At 33.0% G+C, this 22,500-nt stretch overlaps 1 protein-coding gene across 1 annotated transcript in view; it reads right to left on the bottom strand.

Annotated features, from left to right (window-relative positions):
- Nucleotides 1–103: 103 nt before the first annotated feature.
- Nucleotides 104–22,500, bottom strand: part of LOC133589274 (solute carrier family 25 member 36-A-like) — a 94,120-nt gene continuing 71,723 nt past the window's right edge. Inside the window, exons 5-7 of the mRNA XM_061941895.1 lie at nt 7,618–7,684; nt 7,239–7,528; nt 104–733 (exon numbers count right to left, since the gene is read on the bottom strand). Coding sequence (XP_061797879.1) covers nt 540–733; nt 7,239–7,528; nt 7,618–7,684 — 551 coding nt within the window. The 3' untranslated portion in view covers nt 104–539. The remainder of the gene's footprint in view (nt 734–7,238; nt 7,529–7,617; nt 7,685–22,500) is intronic.

Below are 22,500 nucleotides of genomic sequence, written 5' to 3'. Positions count from 1 at the left end.
AGTGGGGGAAGATGCTTCATATATCAAGAAAACAACAACAGTGGACCACGGAGGCAACACTAACCCACCTGTGGAATTAGACCCCCTCCCCCCCCCCCCCCGCGTCACATGACCTCCCCAAAGCTGCTGCAGGAACTTGCTAAAAGTCATATATATTCACACCAAAACAAAACATTCTGCCTCGGACAAATATTCCTTTAACAAGTGCAAAAAAAAGTGCCAATTTGACCAAAAAAAACGGATCTTTTTCATTCAAATTAGAACTATTTTGTCCACTTTTCCTCTTCCTGAAGGTTCTGTGTAGGAATGAAAAGCAGCAAGTCACTCCTCACTCGAGGAACTTAAGGCCACTCAACTGTGCGCATTTTCTTTTTCCTTCTACTGCATCTCTCATCTTCTGGCCTCCTGGACGAGGTCCACGTGCCGACAAAAAAAGGCGTGTTTTTGCCAGATCTTTCCTCCTTCGACCGGTCCTCTTCATTCTGTCCTCGCCAAAAGGCCGACGGCGGGAGTCCGTGCAGCGTGGAAGGAAGGAGGCCCTAGCGGCCCAGCAGGTAGACCACCACCTCGTAGGTGCACATCATGATGGCCGTGTTGGGGATCTGTCTGACCAGGTGCGTGGTGAGGCCGCGGTACAGCGCCCGGTAGCCTTCCTCCTTGGGTACGGTCAGCAGGGTTTGGAAGAAGGAGCGGTACTTGCTGCCCTCTTCTCGTAGTCGCGTGCGGATCACCTCTGCAGTCAGTGAAATGTTGGAAAAAGATGAGTCGGCACTTACGGACTTTGAACGCATCACAAAAGTCATTCATCTTTTCAGATATTTCAATCAATCCACTTAACCAATGTATAATAGACTGTATTCATATTATTCACATGTGAAAAATATAAATACAGTCTATTATACAGCATTATTCACATGTGAATAATATAAATACAGTCTATTATACAGCATTATTCACATGTGAATAATATAAATACAGTCTATTATACAGCATTATTCACATGTGAATAATATAAATACAGTCTATTATACAGCATTATTCACATGTGAATAACATAAATACAGTCTATTATACAGCATTATTCACATGTGAATAACATAAATAGAATCTATTATACAGCATTATTCACATGTGAATAATACTGTATAATAGACTGTATTTATATTATTCACATGTGAATAATATAAATACAATCTATTATACAGCATTATTCACATGTAAATAATATAAATACAGTCTATTATACAGCATTATTCACATGTGAATAACATAAATACAGTCTATTATACAGCATTATTCACATGTGAATAACATAAATACAATATATTATACAGCATTATTCACATGTGAATAACATAAATACAATATATTATACAGCATTATTCACATGTGAATAATACTGTATAATAGACTGTATTTATATTATTCACATGTGAATAATATAAATACAGTCTATTATACAGCATTATTCACATGTGAAAAACATAAATAGAATCTATGATACAGCATTATTCACATGTGAATAATACTGTATAATAGACTGTATTTATATTATTCACATGTGAATAATATAAATACAATCTATTATACAGCATTATTCACATGTAAATAATATAAATACAGTCTATTATACAGCATTAGTCACATGTGAATAACATAAATAGTCTATTATACAGCATTATTCACATGTGAATAATATAAATACAGTCTATTATACAGCATTATTCACATGTGAATAACATAGTCTATTATACAGCATTATTCACATGTGAATAACATAAATACAATCTATTATACAGCATTATTCACATGTGAATAATACTGTATAATAGACTATATTTATATTATTCACATGTTAATAATATAAATACAGTCTATTATACAGCATTATTCACATGTGAATAACATAAATACAATCTATTATACAGCATTATTCACATGTGAATAATATAAATACAATCTATTATACAGCATTATTCACATGTGAATAATATAAATACAGTCTATTATACAGCATTATTCACATGTGAATAATATAAATACAGTCTATTATACAGCATTATTCACATGTGAATAACATAAATACAGTCTATTATACAGCATTATTCACATGTGAATAATATAAATACAGTCTATTATACAGCATTATTCACATGTGAATAATATAAATACAGTCTATTATACAGCATTATTCACATGTGAATAATATAAATACAGTCTATTATACAGCATTATTCACATGTGAATAATATAAATACAGTCTATTATACAGCATTATTCACATGTGAATAATATAAATACAGTCTATTATACAGCATTATTCACATGTGAATAACATAAATACAGTCTATTATACAGCATTATTCACATGTGAATAACATAAATAGAATCTATTATACAGCATTATTCACATGTGAATAATACTGTATAATAGACTGTATTTATATTATTCACATGTGAATAATATAAATACAATCTATTATACAGCATTATTCACATGTAAATAATATAAATACAGTCTATTATACAGCATTATTCACATGTGAATAACATAAATACAGTCTATTATACAGCATTATTCACATGTGAATAACATAAATACAATATATTATACAGCATTATTCACATGTGAATAACATAAATACAATATATTATACAGCATTATTCACATGTGAATAATACTGTATAATAGACTGTATTTATATTATTCACATGTGAATAATATAAATACAGTCTATTATACAGCATTATTCACATGTGAAAAACATAAATAGAATCTATGATACAGCATTATTCACATGTGAATAATACTGTATAATAGACTGTATTTATATTATTCACATGTGAATAATATAAATACAATCTATTATACAGCATTATTCACATGTAAATAATATAAATACAGTCTATTATACAGCATTAGTCACATGTGAATAACATAAATAGTCTATTATACAGCATTATTCACATGTGAATAATATAAATACAGTCTATTATACAGCATTATTCACATGTGAATAACATAGTCTATTATACAGCATTATTCACATGTGAATAACATAAATACAATCTATTATACAGCATTATTCACATGTGAATAATACTGTATAATAGACTATATTTATATTATTCACATGTTAATAATATAAATACAGTCTATTATACAGCATTATTCACATGTGAATAACATAAATACAATCTATTATACAGCATTATTCACATGTGAATAATATAAATACAATCTATTATACAGCATTATTCACATGTGAATAATATAAATACAGTCTATTATACAGCATTATTCACATGTGAATAATATAAATACAGTCTATTATACAGCATTATTCACATGTGAATAACATAAATACAGTCTATTATACAGCATTATTCACATGTGAATAATATAAATACAGTCTATTATACAGCATTATTCACATGTGAATAATATAAATACAGTCTATTATACAGCATTATTCACATGTGAATAACATAAATACAGTCTATTATACAGCATTATTCACATGTGAATAATATAAATACAGTCTATTATACAGCATTATTCCCATGTGAATAACATAAATACAGTCTATTATACAGCATTATTCACATGTGAATAATATAAATACAATCTATTACACAGCATTATTCACATGTAAATAATATAAATACAGTCTATTATACAGCATTATTCACATGTGAATAACATAAATAGTCTATTATACAGCATTATTCACATGTGAATAACATAAATACAATATATTATACAGCATTATTCACATGTGAATAACATAAATACAATATATTATACAGCATTATTCACATGTGAATAATACTGTATAATAGACTGTATTTATATTATTCACATGTGAATAATGCTGTATAATATATTGTATTTATGTTATTCACATGTGAATAACATAAATAGTCTATGATACAGCATTATTCACATGTGAATAATATAAATACAGTCTATTATACAGCATTATTCACATGTGAATAACATAAATAGTCTATTATACAGCATTATTCACATGTGAATAACATAAATACAATCTATTATACAGCATTATTCACATGTGAATAATACTGTATAATAGACTATATTTATATTATTCACATGTTAATAATATAAATACAGTCTATTATACAGCATTATTCACATGTGAATAACATAAATACAATCTATTATACAGCATTATTCACATGTGAATAATATAAATACAATCTATTATACAGCATTATTCACATGTGAATAATATAAATACAGTCTATTATACAGCATTATTCACATGTGAATAATATAAATACAGTCTATTATACAGCATTATTCACATGTGAATAATATAAATACAGTCTATTATACAGCATTATTCACATGTGAATAACATAAATACAGTCTATTATACAGCATTATTCACATGTGAATAATATAAATACAGTCTATTATACAGCATTATTCACATGTGAATAACATAAATACAGTCTATTATACAGCATTATTCACATGTGAATAACATAAATACAGTCTATTATACAGCATTATTCACATGTGAATAATACTGTATAATAGACTGTATTATTAGGGCTGTGAATCTTTGGGTCCCACGATTCGATTCAAAATCGATTTTTTTTTTTCCAATTCAACACGATTCTCGATTCAAAAACGATTTTTTTATGAAAACAATACACAACAATACCATAATAATGCAATACAATTTCAAAACCAAACCCGACCCAGCAACATTCAAAATAGCAATAAACAGAGCAATTGACAGCAATTGAGAGGAGACACAAACATGACACGGAACAATCCAAAAGTAGTGAGACAAAAATGAATATTATCAACAACAGTATCAATATTAGTTACAATTTCAACATAGCAGTGATTAAAAATCCCTCATTGATATTATCATTACAAACATTTATAAAAAATAAATAAATAAATAAATAAGAACAATAGTGTCACAGTGGCTTACACTTGCATCGCATCTCATAAACTTAACACATTGTGTCCAATATTTGATTAATTAAAATATTATTAAATGAAGCAAAAATATGACTTATTTTATCTTTGTGAAAATATTGTACACAGTGTGTTCTCAAGCTTATGAGATGTGATGCAAGTGTAAGCCACTGTGACACTATTGTTCTTTTATTTTTTATTTTTATAAATGTCTAATGATAATGTCAATGAGGGATTTTTAATCACTGCTATGTTGAAATTGTAACTAATATTGATACTGTTGTTGATAATATTCATTTTTGTTTCACTACTTTTGGTTTGTTCTGTGTCGTGTTTGTGTCTCCTCTCAATTGCTCTGTTTATTGCACTTCTGAGTGCTGCTGGGTCGGGTTTGCTTTTGGAATTGGATTGAATTGTTATGGTATTGCTGTGTATTGTTCTGTTGGATTGATTAATTTAAAAAAATAATAATAATAATAATAAATAATAAATTTAAAAAAATAGATTTTTAAAAAATGAGAATCGATTCTGAATCGCACAACGTGAGAATCGCGATTCGAATTCGAATTGATTTTTTCCCACACCCCTAGTATTTATAGTATTCACATGTGAATAATGCTGTATAATAGACTGTATTTATATTATTCACATGTGAATAATGCTGTATAATAGACTGCATTTGTATTATTCACATGTGAATAATGCTGTATAATAGACTGTATTTATGTTATTCACATGTGAATAATGCTGTATAATAGACTGTATTTATACTATTCACATGTGAATAATGCTGTATAATAGACTGTATTTATATTATTCACATGTGAATAATGCTGTATAATGGACTGTATTTATTTTATTCACATGTGAATAATGCTGTATAATAGACTATTTATATTATTCACATGGGAATAATACTGTATAATAGACTGTATTTGTATTATTCACATGTGAATAATGCTGTATAATAGACTATTTATATTATTCACACGTGAATAATGCTGTATAATGGACTGTATTTATTTTATTCACATGTGAATAATGCTGTATAATAGACTATTTATATTATTCACATGTGAATAATACTGTATAATAGACTGTATTTGTATTATTCACATGTGAATAATGCTGTATAATAGACTGTATTTTTATTATTCACATGTGAATAATGCTGTATAATAGACTGTATATATATTATTAACATGTGAATAATGCTGTATAATAGACTGTATTTATATTATTCACATGTGAATAATGCTGTATAATAGACTGTATTTATATTATTCACATGTGAATAATGCTGTATAATAGACTGTATTTATATTATTCACATGTGAATAATGCTGTATAATAGACTGTATTTATATTATTCACATGTGAATAATGCTGTATAATAGACTGTATTTATATTATTCACATGTGAATAATGCTGAATAATAGACTGTATTTATATTATTCACATGTGAATAAAGCTGTATAATAGACTGTATTTATATTATTCACATGTGAATAATGCTGTATAATAGACTGTATTCATATTATTCACATGTGAATAATGCTGTATAATAGACTGTATTTATATTATTCACATGTGAATAATGCTGAATAATAGACTGTATTTATATTATTCACGTGTGAATAAAGCTGTATAATAGACTGTATTTATATTATTCACGTGTGAATAATGCTGTATAATAGACTGTATTCATATTATTCACATGTGAATAATGCTGTATAATAGACTGTATTTATATTATTCACATGTGAATAATGCTGTATAATAGACTGTATTTATATTATTCACATGTAAAAAAAAATACCTAAGTGTTTATTGTCTATTGTGAGCAAACTGTGGTGCTGAATTTCCCCCAGGGATCAGTAAAGTACTTTCTATTCTATTCCATTCTATTCATTCAATCCATCAAGCGGTGTGGCTTCGTAGATTACCAAAGTCCTACTGAAACATTTTGATAGATTTTTGAGCGCCGTGTGTAATGTTCTATATTTTCAATGGAACATATAAAATGTTGGTGATGTTTACTTGAGTCATATTGCAGTCTACATGTATCTCTTATGTGTGACTGCCATCTACTGGTCACATTTATCATTTCACCATGCACCAAATGAAATCGCTTTGAGGTCGGTAAGCAAAACCAGAGTTATATAACGGGTTATAAGGCGCACTGTAGAGTTTTGAGGGGAAAAAAATAATTTTAAGTGCGCCTTATGGTCCAGAAAATAGGGTATACAGGTATAAGTTGTGAGGGAAGGTTACCGTGAGGGTACGCCAGGGTGGTTGCACAGGTCTTGGAGGTGGCCGCAGCGAGCATCATGCCAACAAAGTCCGAGGCGTCTTTGACCGACTCCTCCTCGCCCTCCATGCTGCTCTGGGCCCGGGCCTGCAGCAGCTTGCGCTTGATGCTCTCATAGATGACAAAATGGATGACCGTCTCAGAGATGCCGGCGTACGACGCGGACATGCCCCGGTAAAACCCTCGCAGGCCTTCCATCTGGTACACCCGCCGAACGCACTCAAATGCGTTCATGCGGCGCTCGCCTCGGTTCCTGCGGTCGCGACAGAGAACAAAAATCACACCTCAGCCTCGGATTTCGGCGGCGGTTTTTGGTGAGTAGAGTCCGAAGGTGCTTCCGACCTGGAGTCCAGCTGCATGCGAGTCTTGATCAGCCATATGGGGTTAGTGGCTGTGATGGCGGTGAAGCCTGGAAAAGAGCAGTGGAGTTTAGACAGGTGCAGAAACACCGGGACAAACACATAGCATATGCTAAGCTAACAATAGGACAGTGAGAAAAGGCATCTTTTCGTGGGCTATAAATAAATCCATTAACCATATTTTTACTTGGATGGAAGCAAACTAACAAGTTGAAGACTGAGCAGAGAATGCGCCGCTACACAAGCACGGAATCTATGCGTCTAACGCAGAGGTGTCAAAGTCGTTTTCACCGTTTCTAACAGTGAATACTATTATTACACCATTTTTTTAATGCATTTAATGAGTACATTTTTTTAAAACTAAAATATGCTAAGTTGCAATAATTTCATCTCAAACTTTAGTGTATATTACTAGAAATGGAAAAACAGTACTGCTGTTTTTATGGGGGGGAAAAATAAAATAAATAAAAAGGCAGCTCAGTTGTCAGAATTTTACTGTAAAATGTACATTGTTTTTTTTTTTACTGTAAATTAAAAAAAAACTGCAATTTTAAAGTAAACTTTTGGCATCTGAGCTGCCGTAGATTTTTCAGTGTATTACTGTAAATGCCAAAACGGCACCACGGTTTATTACAGTAAAAAAAAAAAAAAGTACTGTTTTTTTCATTTTGAGAAAAATGCTGTAAAAATCACAGCAAATTTCACAATTTTACCATGAAATCTATTGCTACTTTTACATTGCACAATTTGATGGATAACTTTGAAATCATTACTATTAAAATGTATTTATATTAAAAAAATGTTTGTTTTTTTACTGTAGATTTTTCAGTGTATTACTGTAAATGCCAAAACGGCACCACAGTTTATTTCAGTAAAAAAATGTAGTCTTTTTCATTTTGAGAAAAATGCTGTAAAAATCACAGTAAATTTCACAATTTTACCATGAAATCTATTGCTACTTTTACATTGCACAAATAGATGGATAACTTTGAAATCATTACTATTAATATTTATTTATATTCAAAAATTGTGTTTTTTTACTGTAGATTTTTCGTTGTACTACTGTAAATGCCAAAACAGCGCCACAGTTTATTACAGTAAAAAAAAAGTAGTTTTTTTTTCATTTTGAGAAAAATGCTGGAAAACCCACAGTAAATTTCACAATTTTACCATGAAATCTATTGCTACTTTTACATTGCACAATTTGATAATCATTACTATTAATATTTATTTCTATTCAAAAAATGTTTGTTTGTTTTATACTGTAGATTTTTCAGTGTATTACTGAATATGCCAAAACGGCACTACAGTTTATTACAGTAAAAAAACGTTTTTTATTTCTATTGCTACTTTTACATTGCACAATTTGATGGATAACTTTGAAATCGTTACTATTAATATTTATTTGTATTCAAAAAATGTATTTGTTTACTGTAGATTTTTCAGTGTATTACTGTAAATGCCAAAACAGCGCCACAGTTTATTACAGTAAAAAAAAAAAAGGACTGTTTTTTTCATTTTGAGAAAAATGCTGGAAAAACCACAGTAAATTTCACAATTTTACCATGAAATCTATTGCTACTTTTACATTGCACAATTTGATAATCATTACTATTAATATTTATTTCTATTCAAAAAAATGTTTGGTTTTTTTCAGTGTATTACTGTAAATGCCAAAACGGCACCAGTTTATTTCAGTAAAAAAATGTAGTTTTTTTTTCATTTTGAGAAAAATGCTGTAAAAATCACAGTAAATTTCACAATTTTACCTGAAATCTATTGCTACTTTTACATTGCACAAATTGATGGATAACTTTGAAATCATTACTATTAATATTCATTTGTTTAAAAAAAATTAAAAAATTACAGTAGATTTTTCAGTGTATTACTGTAAATGCCAAAACCACAGTTTATTACAGTAAAAAAAAGTACTGTTTTTTTAATTTTGAGAAAAATGCTGCAAAAACCACAGTAAATTTCACAATTTTACCATGAAATCTATTGCTACTTTTACATTGCACAATTTGATAATCATTACTATTAATATTTATTTCTATTCAAAAAATATATTTTTTTACTGTAGATTTTACAGTGTATTACTGTAAATGCCAAAACGGCACCAGTTTATTTCAGTAAAAAAATGTAGTCTTTTTCATTTTGAGAAAAATGCTGTAAAAATCACAGTAAATTTCACAATTTTACCATGAAATCTATTGCTACTTTTACATTGCACACATAGATGGATAACTTTGAAATCATTACTATTAATATTTATTTATATTCAAAAATTGTGTTTTTTTACTGTAGATTTTTCGTTGTACTACTGTAAATGCCAAAACGGCACCAGTTTATTACAGTAAAAAAATGTAGTTTTTTTCATTTTGAGAAAAATGCTGCAAAAACCACAGTAAATTTCACAATTTTACCATGAAATCTATTGCTACTTTTACATTGCACAAATTGGATAACTTTGAAATCATTACTATTAATATTTATTTCTATTCAAAAAATGTTTTTTACTGTAGATTATTCAGTGTAAATGCCAAAACGGCACCACAGTTTATTACAATAAAAAAAGTAGTTTTTTTCTCATTATGAGAAAAATGCTGTAAAAACCACAGTAAATTTCACAATTTTACCATGAAATCTATTGCTACTTTTACATTGCACAAATAGATGGATAACTTTGAAATCATTACTATTAATATTTATTTCTATTCAAAAAATGTTTTGTTTACAGTATTTTTGTCAGTGTATTACTGTAAATGTCAAAACGGCACCACAGTTTATTACAGTTAAAAAAATATATATATTGTTTTTTTCATTTTGAGAAAAATGCTGCAAAAACCACATTAAATTTCACAATTTTACCATGAAATCTATTGCTACTTTTACATTGCACAATTTGATAATCATTACCATTAATATTTATTTCTATTCAAAAAATGTTTTTGTTTTTTTTTACTGTAGATTTTTCAGTGTATTACTATAAATGCCAAAACGGCACCACAGTTTATTACAGTAAAAAAAAAAAAAAAAAAAAGTACAGTTTTTTTCATTTGGAGAAAAATGCTGTAAAAACCACAGTAAATTTCACAATTTTACCATGAAATCTATTGCTACTTTTACATTGCACAAATTGATGGATAACATTGAAATCATTACTATTAATATTCCTCTCTGAGCTGCCACCTTAACGTGGTAGAGGAGTTTGCGTGTCCCAATGATCCTAGGAGCTATGTTGTCCGGGGGCTTCTATGCCCCCTGGTAGGGTCTCCCAAGGCAAACTGGTCCTAGGTGAGGGATCAGACAAAGAGCAGCTCGAAGACCTCTATGAAGAACACGAACAAGGAACCCAGATTTCCCTCGCCCGGACGCGGGTCACCGGGGCCCTCCTCTGGAGCCAGGCCCGGAGGTGTGGCACGATGGCGAGCGCCTGGTGGCCGGGCCTGTCCCCATGGGGCCCGGCCGGGCACAGCCCGAAGAGGCAACGTGGGTCCCCCCTCCAATGGGCTCACCACCCATAGCAGGGGTCATAGAGGTCGGGTGTGATGTGAGCTGGGTGGAAGCCGAAGGCAGGGCACTTGGCGGTCCGATCCTCGGCTACAGAAGCTAGCTCTTGGGACGTGGAACGTCACCTCGCTGGGGGGGAAGGAGCCTGAGCTAGTGCGTGAGGTGGAGAAGTTCCGGCTAGATATAGTCGGACTCACTTCGACGCACAGCAAGGGCTCTGGAACCAGTTCTCTTGACAGGGGCTGGACTCTCTTCCACTCTGGCGTTGCCAGCAATGAGAGGCGACGGGCTGGGGTGGCAATTCTTGTTTCCCCTCGGCTCAAAGCCTGCACGTTGGAGTTCAACCCGGTGGACGAGAGGGTAGCCTCCCTCCGCCTTCGGGTGGGGGGACGGGTCCTGACTGTTGTTTGCGCTTACGCGCCCAACGGCAGTTCAGATTACCCACCCTTTTTGGATTCACTCGAGGGAGTACTGGAGAGTGCTCCCCCGGGTGATTCCCTCGTTCTACTGGGGGACTTCAACGCTCATGTTGGCAACGACAGTGAAACCTGGAGAGGCGTGATTGGGAAGAATGGCCGCCCGGATCTGAACCCGAGTGGTGTTTTGTTATTGGACTTTTGTGCTCGTCACGGATTGTCAATAACAAACACCATGTTCAAACATAAGGGTGTCCATATGTGCACTTGGCACCAGGACACCCTAGGCCGCAGTTCCATGATCGACTTTGTAGTTGTGTCATCGGATTTGCGGCCTCATGTTTTGGACACTCGGGTGAAGAGAGGGGCGGAGCTTTCTACCGATCACCACCTGGTGGTGAGTTGGCTGCGATGGTGGGGGAGGATGCCGGACAGACCTGGCAGGCCCAAACGCATTGTGAGGGTTTGCTGGGAACGTCTAGCAGAGTCTCCTGTCAGAGAGAGTTTCAATTCCCACCTCCGGAAGAACTTTGAACATGTCACGAGGGAGGCGCTGGACATAGAGTCCGAGTGGACGATGTTCCGTACCTCTGTTGTCGGGGCGACCGATTGGAGCTGTGGCCGCAGGGTAGTTGGTGCCTGTCGTGGCGGTAATCCTAGAACCCGTTGGTGGACACCGGCGGTGAGGGATGCCGTCAAGCTGAAGAAGGAGTCCTATCGGGTTCTTTTGGCTCATGGGACTCCTGACGCAGCAGACAGGTACCGACAGGCCAAGCGGTGTGCGGCTTCAGCGGTCGCGGAGGCAAAAACTCGGACATGGGAGGAGTTCGGTGAGGCCATGGAAAAAGACTTCCGGACGGCTTCGAAGCAATTCTGGACCACCATCCGCCGCCTCAGGAAGGGGAAGCAGTGCAGTGTCAACACCGTGTATGGTGGGGATGGTGCTCTGTTGACCTCGACTGCGGATGTTGTGGATCGGTGGAGAGAATACTTCGAAGACCTCCTCAATCCTACCAGCACGTCTTCCTATGAGGAAGCAGGGCCTGGGGAATCTGTGGTGGGCTCTCCTATTTCTGGGGCTGAGGTTGCCGAGGTAGTTAAAAAGCTCCTCGGTGGCAAGGCCCCGGGGGTGGATGAGATCCGCCCGGAGTTCCTTAAGGCTCTGGATGTTGTGGGGCTGTCTTGGTTGACAAGACTCTGCAACATCGCGTGGACATCGGGGGCGGTACCTCTGGATTGGCAGACCGGGGTGGTGGTTCCTCTCTTTAAGAAGGGGAACCGGAGGGTGTGTTCCAACTATCGTGGGATCACACTCCTCAGCCTTCCCGGTAAGGTCTATTCAGGTGTACTGGAGAGGAGGCTACGCCGGATAGTCGAACCTCGGATTCAGGAGGAACAGTGTGGTTTTCGTCCTGGTCGTGGAACTGTGGACCAGCTCTATACTCTCGGCAGGGTCCTTGAGGGTGCATGGGAGTTTGCCCAACCAGTCTACATGTGCTTTGTGGACTTGGAGAAGGCATTCGACCGTGTACCCCGGGAAGTCCTGTGGGGAGTGCTCAGAGAGTATGGGGTAACGGACTGTCTTATTGTGGCGGTTCGCTCCCTGTATAATCGGTGTCAGAGCTTGGTCCGCATTGCCGGCAGTAAGTCGGACACGTTTCCAGTGAGGGTTGGACTCCGCCAGGGCTGCCCTTTGTCACCGATTCTGTTCATAACCTTTATGGACAGAATTTCTAGGCGCAGTCAGGGCGTTGAGGGTATCTGGTTTGGTGGCTGCAGGATTAGGTCTCTGCTTTTTGCAGATGATGTGGTCCTGATGGCTTCATCTGGCCAAGATCTTCAGCTCTCACTGGATCGGTTCGCAGCCGAGTGTGAAGCGACTGGGATGAGAATCAGCACCTCCAAATCCGAGTCCATGGTTCTCGCCCGGAAAAGGGTGGAGTGCCATCTCCGGGTTGGGGAGGAGATCTTGCCCCAAGTGGAGGAGTTCAAGTACCTCGGAGTCTTGTTCACGAGTGAGGGAAGAGTGGATCGTGAGATCGACAGGCGGATCGGTGCGGCATCTTCAGTAATGCGGACGCTGTATCGATCCGTTGTGGTGAAGAAGGAGCTGAGCCAGAAGGCAAAGCTCTCGATTTACCGGTCGATCTACGTTCCCATCCTCACCTATGGTCATGAGCTTTGGGTCATGACCGAAAGGACAAGATCACGGGTACAAGCGGCCGAAATGAGTTTCCTCCGCCGGGTGGCGGGGCTCTCCCTTAGAGATAGGGTGAGAAGCTCTGCCATCCGGGGGGAGCTCAAAGTAAAGCCGCTGCTCCTCCATATCGAGAGGAGCCAGATGAGGTGGTTCGGGCATCTGGTCAGGATGCCACCCGAACGCCTCCCTCAGGAGGTGTTTCGGGCACGTCCGACCGGTAGGAGGCCACGGGGAAGACCCAGGACACGTTGGGAAGACTATGTCTCCCGGCTGGCCTGGGAACGCCTCGGGATCCACCGGGAGGAGCTGGACGAAGTGGCTGGGGAGAGGGAAGTCTGGGCTTCCCTGCTTAGGCTGCTGCCCCCGCGACCCGACCTCGGATAAGCGGAAGAAGATGGATGGATGGATGGATGGACTATTAATATTTATTTCTATTCAAAAAAATGTTTGTTTTTTTTACTGTAGATTTTTCAATGTATTACTGGAAATGCCAAAACAGCGCCACAGTTTTACAGTAAAAAAAAAAAAAAGTACTGTTTTTTTCATTTTGAGAAAAATGCTGTAAAAACCACAGTAAATTTCACAATTTTACCATGAAATCTATTGCTACTTTTACATTGCACAAATTGATGGATAACTTTGAAATCATTACTATTAATATTCATTTGATTTAAAAACATTTTTTTTACTTTAGATTTTTCAGTGTATTACTGTAAATGCCAAAACAGCACCAGAGTTTATTACAGTAAAAAAAAAAAAAAGTACTGTTTTTTTTCATTTTGAGAAAAATGCTGCAAAAACCACAGTAAATTTCACAATTTTACCATGAAATCTATTGCTACTTTTACATTGCACAAATTGATGGATAACTTTGAAATCATTACTATTAATATTTATTTCTATTCAAAAAAATGTTTGTTTTGTTTTTTTTACTGTAGATTATTCAGTGTATTACTGTAAACGCCAAAACAGCGTCAGTTTATTACAGTAAAAAAAAAAAGTACTGTTTTTTTCATTTTGAGAAAAATGCTGCAAAAACCACAGTAAATTTCACAATTTTACCATGAAATCTATTGCTACTTTTACATTGCACAATTTGATAATCATTACTATTAATATCTATTTCTATTCAAAAAATGTTTTGGTTTTTTTTACTGTAGATTTTTCAGTGTATTACTGTAAATGCCAAAACGGCACCACAGTTTATTACAGTAAAAAAAAAAGTCGCTTTTTTCATTTGGAGAAAAATGCTGCAGAAACCACAGTAAATGTCACAATTTTACCATGAAATCTATTGCTACTTTTACATTGCACAATTTGATGGACAACTTTTAAATCATTACTATTAATATTTATTTCTATTCAAAAAATATATATTTTTACTGTAGATTTTTCAGTATATTACCTTAAATGCCAAAACGGCACCAGTTTATTACAGTAAAAAAAAAGTTGTTTTTTTCATTTGGGGAAAAATGTTGTAAAAATCACAGTAAATTTCACAATTTTACCATGAAATATATTGCTACTTTTGCATTGCACAATATGATGGATAACTTTGAAATCATTACTATTAATATTTATTTGTATTCAAAAAATGTATTCTTTTACTGTTGATTTTTCAGTGTATTACTTTAAATGCCAGAACGGCACCACAGTTTATTACAGTAAAAAAAAAAAAGTACTGTTTTTTTAATTTTGAGAAAAATGCTGTAAAAATCACAGTAAATTTCACAATTTTACCATGAAATCTATTGCTACTTTTACATTGCACAAATTGATGGATAACATTGAAATCATTACTATTAATATTTATTTCTATTCAAAAAATGGTTATATGTTTGATCATATATTTTTGCATAATTAGACAATATTTAAATTAACATCATTTGCGATTACATGGAGTACATGTATTTAGTAAGAAACGTTACAGTACTGTATTGATACATATTATTTCCAGGCTTTCGAGGGCCAAATAAAATGAAGTGGCGGGCCACATCTGGCCCCCGGGCCTTGAGTTTGACACCTGTGGTCTAAGGTAACAATGACTGAGCAAGGAGACAGCAGCTGTAAGTCTAATTTAATCCATCTTCCTAAAAAAAAAAAAGATATTTTCCTTTCTACCGAGCGCCGTACAGATAAAGTGCTAAAGTACTTCTAGTTAAATAATCCAAACCTTTAAACCAAAGCTCCTCTTATTAATGCATTCAAGTTAGTTTGTTAGATTTGCGCCGAGTTTGCAAAAAGTGAAAAAGTTCATCTTGCAAAACCTGCGAGATCACAATGAAACGAGATGAAGATTGTCACTATTCAAAACATATCATTTTCTATTTCTCGTCTGCCGACTTGGACGTTAATCAAAACAAAAATCAATAATGAAGGCAAAATTCATCAGAATGTGCGTGTGATAACTCTGACAAGTGATTCAAATTCCTAACGCTGACTCAAGGCCCTTTTCCACCGCAGGAATTTCCCCACTTAAAGTTCCCCCTGTGTTTCCACCAAAAACTAACCGGGTAGGTTTAGTTCTTCAGGAACTATTTTTGGTTCCTGCCTGCTAGGTGGGACTTTTGAAAGGTTCCTGGTACTTTCGAGGGGTTGGCTGTGCCGATTGGTTGAACACAGTTGAGGGCGTTCCTAAAACTTATTATTCAAACAAACGGCCGCCGTATGCCAGGACTTGTTTATTTCTCAATTCTAGTGTATTTCTATTACAACAAACTTGACAACAGAGAGAGAAAAAAAAACGAAACAAACTTTGGACTTGCAGGAACTTTAGTGAGGCATCTTTGTGCTGAAGAACGCTGATCAGTGGAACTATCTTTGGTCTTTTTACTCTGCCGTAGTCTTTCAGTTTATTGTTGTTTATTAGTTTTACAAACTTCATTTCAATATGCAAAGCTACGAGAAGTGGACCAACTCTTTTAAACATATTTACAGAGAATTAAAAAAAATAAAGGTATTTAGCCGGAATTCGAAGCGGCGACTTTAGCTGCTTACTACTCTGACTTTGTTGGGTAAATGTGAAATAAAGGAGGCAGCACACCAGTGGAACAAAGGTAAATATCAACAAATGTTACAAATGTAACAAATTTACTTTATTACATGTTGTAAAAGTAGTCAGTGACTTTCCATTTTTGTAGTTATTAGCCTCAACCCCAGTCAACTAAGCTAAATACTGACATTTATTATTTATTTATTGTTATTTACAGATAAACACTGACATTTATCATATATTTATTGTTATTTACAGACAAACACTGACATTTATTATGTATATATTGTTATTTACAGATAAACACTGAAATGTATTATTTATATATTGTTATTTACAGCTAAATACTGACATTTATTATTTATTTATTGTTATTTACAGATAAACACTGACATTTATCATTTATTTATTGTTATTTACAGACAAACACTGACATGGTTTATATATTGTCATTTACCGATAAACACTGACATTTATTATTTATATATTGTTATTTATAAACACTGACATTTATTGTTTATATATTGTTATTTATAAATACTGACATTTATTGTTTATATATTGTTATTTACAGATAAACACTGACATTTATTATTTATATATTGCTATTTACAGATAAACACTGACATCTATTATTTATAAATTGTTATTTTCAGATAAACACTGACATGTCTCATTTATATATTGTTATTTACAGATAAACACTGACATGTATTATTTACATATTATTTACAGAAACACTGACATCTATTATTTATATATTGTTATTTACAGATAAACACGGACATTTATTATTTACATATTTACAGAAACACTGACATCTATTATTTATATATTGTTATTTACAGATAAACACTGACATTTATTATTTATATATTGTTATTTACAGATAAACACTGACATCTATTATTTATATATTATTTACAGATAAACACTGACATTTATTATTTATATATTGTTATTTACAGATAAACACTGACATTTATTATTTATATATTGTTATTTACAGATAAACACTGACATTTATTATTTATATATTGTTATTTACAGATAAACAATGACATTTGTTATGTATATATTGTTATTTACTGATAAACACTGGTATGTATAATTTATATATTGTTATTTACAGATAAACACTGACATTTATTATATATATATTGTTATTTACAGATAAACACTGACATTTATTATGTATATATGGGTATTTACAGATTAACACTGACATTTATCATTTATATATTGTTATTTACAAATAAACACTGACATGTATTATTTACATATTTACAGACACACTGACATCTATTATTTATATATTGTTATTTACAGATAAACACTGACATGTATTATTTACATATTTACAGACACACTGACATCTATTATTTATATATTGTTATTTACAGATAAACACCGACTTTTATCATTTATATATTGTTATTTACAGATAAACACTGACATTCATTATGTATATATTGTTATTTACAGATAAACAATGACATTTATTATTTATATATTGTTATTTAAAAATAAACACTGATATGTATAATTTATATATTGTTATTTACAGATAAACACTGACATTTATTATTTATATATTGTTATTTACAGATAAACACTGACATTTATTATGTATATATTGGTATTTACAGATTAACACTGACATTTATCATTTATATATTGTTATTTACAAATAAACACTGACATGTATTATTTACATATTATTTACAGACACACTGACATCTATTATTTATATATTGTTATTTACAGATAAACACTGACATTTATTTTTTTATATATTGTTATTTACATACAAACACTGATATTTATTATGGGTGAATTGTTATTTACAGATAACACTGACATTTATTATTCATTAATTGTTATTTACAGATAAACAATGACATTTATTATTTATATATTGTTATTTACAAATAAACACTGATATGTATAATTTATATATTGTTATTTACAGATAAACACTGACATTTATTATTTATATATTGTTATTTACAGATAAACACTGACATTTATTATGTATATATTGGAATTTACAGATTAACACTGACATTTATCATTTATATATTGTTATTTACAAATAAACACTGACATGTATTATTTACATATTATTTACAGACACACTGACATCTATTATTTATATATTGTTATTTACAGATAAACACTGACATTTATTTTTTTATATATTGTTATTTACATACAAACACTGATATTTATTATGGGTGAATTGTTATTTACAGATAACACTGACATTTATTATTCATTAATTGTTATTTACAGATAAACACTGACATTTAATATGTATGTATTGTTATTTACAGATAAACACTGACATTTAATATGTATATATTGTTATTTACAGATAAACACTGACATTTAATATGTATATATTGTTATTTACAGATAAACACTGACATTTAATGTGTATATATTGTTATTTACATCCAAACACTGACATGTATTACGGATATATTGTTATTTACAGAACCCAGCATGAGACTTTAAACTGTATCTAGCTTTTACATTTTTTAACAGTTTTTAACTTTTAAACTGTTTTTTATCCAACAAATTGTTCTTAGAGTAATTTGCATTTGCTTTTTCAATGTGTATTTTTATTTCTGTTTTAAATGTTATTTTTTAGTCTCTATTTCTTTGTGGTGTCCAGCCCTTTGTTTTTCAACTGTGTTTGTTTTTAAAGGGCCTTATAAATAAAGTTGGTATGGTATGGTACAACACTGACATTTATTATTTATATATTGTTATTTACAGCTGAAATGGACCACTGGAAATCCCCCGACCCTCATGCATTCATCATTTACTGAGAGAACGACTTTCTTGACAATTGGAAATTGCTTGTTTTAAAATAATATTGCTGTGTATATTATTGCTTTTTATTTCATGTACTTATACTTCAGTAAAAGAACTCATATTGTGTGTTTATTTACATGGAATCAGTCTGATTTGTATTAACGACCTGAACTGTGAAATGCGGTGGAAACACAAACCACCCGCTTCTACAGGAACTCATAGTTCCAAGCACTAGAGGTTCCAGGAACCTAAAGTTCCTGAACTGTTGGTGGAAAGGGGCCTTAAGTGGTAATTAACGCTGGTCCAAAATGACCCAAAGTCTGGGTCATAATGGCAAAGGTAACAGCGAAGACCAAAGCGAATGAGAGCTCAGTCACATCTAACATCTCAGTGCAACGCAGCCCTACGTTCATCTGCGTGAGGAGAGCTTGGTGACTGACGCAGGTCTGTTGGAGAGAAGAACATAAAGAAGAGAAAAAGAGGGAAGAAGTATAAGGTAGTAGCGTCTATGGCGTGTACTCACGAGGGAGGGGCAAAGCTCCTCCAGCTCCTCCCCGCTGCAGCTAGTAGCCTGCAGACGTGGGGGGCTCAGTTGGCGGGGATGTCCCACCCAATCACGCAGGGGTGAAAGCTTTACAGTAAAGCCCTAAAATAGACACAGGCTTTTCTGTACCACAGTCACACACAAGCAGCAGTCACATCCTCCAACCCATTTGTAACCCCAACCATGGAGATGAAGACTTCCATCTTTCCCAATTTTATTTACTAGTATATTTTACTACCATCTATTTAAGTTTCCCCCACTTTGTATTGACAATAAATGCTTCTTTACTCCCACTTTGTGGCCAATTCATCCCTCCCTTTATTCCCCTTTTTTTTTTTTACCAGCTGTGACAAAGCAAATGTGGACGGAAGACAGGGGGACCGGATCAAAAACTCCAGCTCCAGGCCAAGAACAGCACAAGTACAAATGCAAGAGAAACTTCCTGCAATTCTTGTGTAACACAATACAGAGAGAAAAGTCGACATCAAAGAGGGGAAATGCTAACCTTGTCTGTTGGGAAGAAACACTGAGGATGGATGATGGGTATGAAACACACATGTGCAGGTGGTCCTCTTTTTTTTTTTTAACGTTTTGTGGTTACGAGCAGGGGCGTCCCCATCCGATATCAACCAATAAACGTGTATCGGAATTTAAGAAACACTGAGAATGGATGATGGGTATGAAACACACATGTGCAGGTGGTCCTCTTTTTTTTTTAACGTTTTGTGGTTACGAGCAGTGGCGTCCCCATCCGATATCAACCAATAAACGTGTATCGGAATTTATCGGCATGGATCCAAAGTGTCCGATATTAGCATACTTGCCAACCTTGAGACCGCCGATTTCGGGAGGTGGGGAGTGGGGGGGGGGGGTTGGGGCGTGGCTAAGAGGGGAGGAGTATATTTACAGCTAGAATTCACCAAGTCAAGTATTTCATATATATATATATATATATATATATATATATATATATATATATATATATATATATATATATATATATATATATATATATAAGAAATACTTGACTTTCAGTGAATTCTAGCTATATATATATATTTATTTTATAATATATATTTATTTTATTATATATATATATATATATATATATATATATATATATATAAGAAATACTTGACTTTCAGTGAATTCTAGCTATATATATATATATATTTATTTTATAATATATATTTATTTTATTATATATATATATATATATATATATATATATATATATATATATACACATATACATATATATATATATATATATATATATATAAATAAAATAAATACTTGAATTTCAGTGTTCATTTATTTACACATATACACACACACAACACTCATCTACTCATTGTTGAGTTAAGGGTTAAGAAATACTTGACTTTCAGTGAATTCTAGCTATATATATATTTATTTTATAATATATATATATATATATATATATATACATACATACATACATACATACATACATACATACATATATATATATATATATATATATATATATATATATATTTATATATATATATATATATATATAAATAAAAGAAATACTTGGATTTCAGTGTTCATTTATTTACACATATACACACACACATAACACTCATCTACTCATTGTTGAGTTAAGGGTTAAGAAATACTTGACTTTCAGTGAATTCTAGCTATATATATATATTTATTTTATAATATATATTTATATTATATATATATATATATATATATATATATACATATATATATACATACATACATATATATATATATATATATATATATATATATATATATATATATATATATATATATATATATTTATGTATATATATATAAATAAAAGAAATACTTGGATTTCAGTGTTCATTTATTTACACTTATACACACACACATAACACTCATCTACTCATTGTTGAGTTAAGGGTTGAATTGTCCGCCCTTGTTCTATTCTCTGTCACTATTTTTCTAACCATGCTGAACACCCTTTCGCAGGTACCCAGAAAGGTTTCGAGTACCACCAAAAAAAACTGAATCTCTGAAGACAGTATAAAAATCTGTGTTAAAGGTGTACAAATACTGTTTGTATAATAAGCATGTTATTGTTTACAAATGAGGGTTAAGAGTTCAGTACTAAAAAAAAAAAAAAAAAAGAATGTGGCTTAAGTACAGTTTTTTAATTGAGCTGCTGCATTTTTTTGGTTGGGTTGTTTATTTATTTTGAGTAACTTCTACATTTCTAAAAGGGGAGGAATGTAATAGAGTGATCTATGTTTGTCTGTTGCCATCTCCTGGTAAATGTTGGCTATAGCGTACTGGGGTTACTTTTTGGTTGGCCAACGATTTACGTGGTGTTGCGTACCTGACGTCAAGTGTGTGAG

This window comes from Nerophis lumbriciformis, linkage group LG03, assembly GCF_033978685.3.
Source record: "Nerophis lumbriciformis linkage group LG03, RoL_Nlum_v2.1, whole genome shotgun sequence".
NCBI lineage: Eukaryota > Metazoa > Chordata > Actinopteri > Syngnathiformes > Syngnathidae > Nerophis > Nerophis lumbriciformis.
This window is presented reverse-complemented; position numbering and strand designations above follow the sequence as displayed.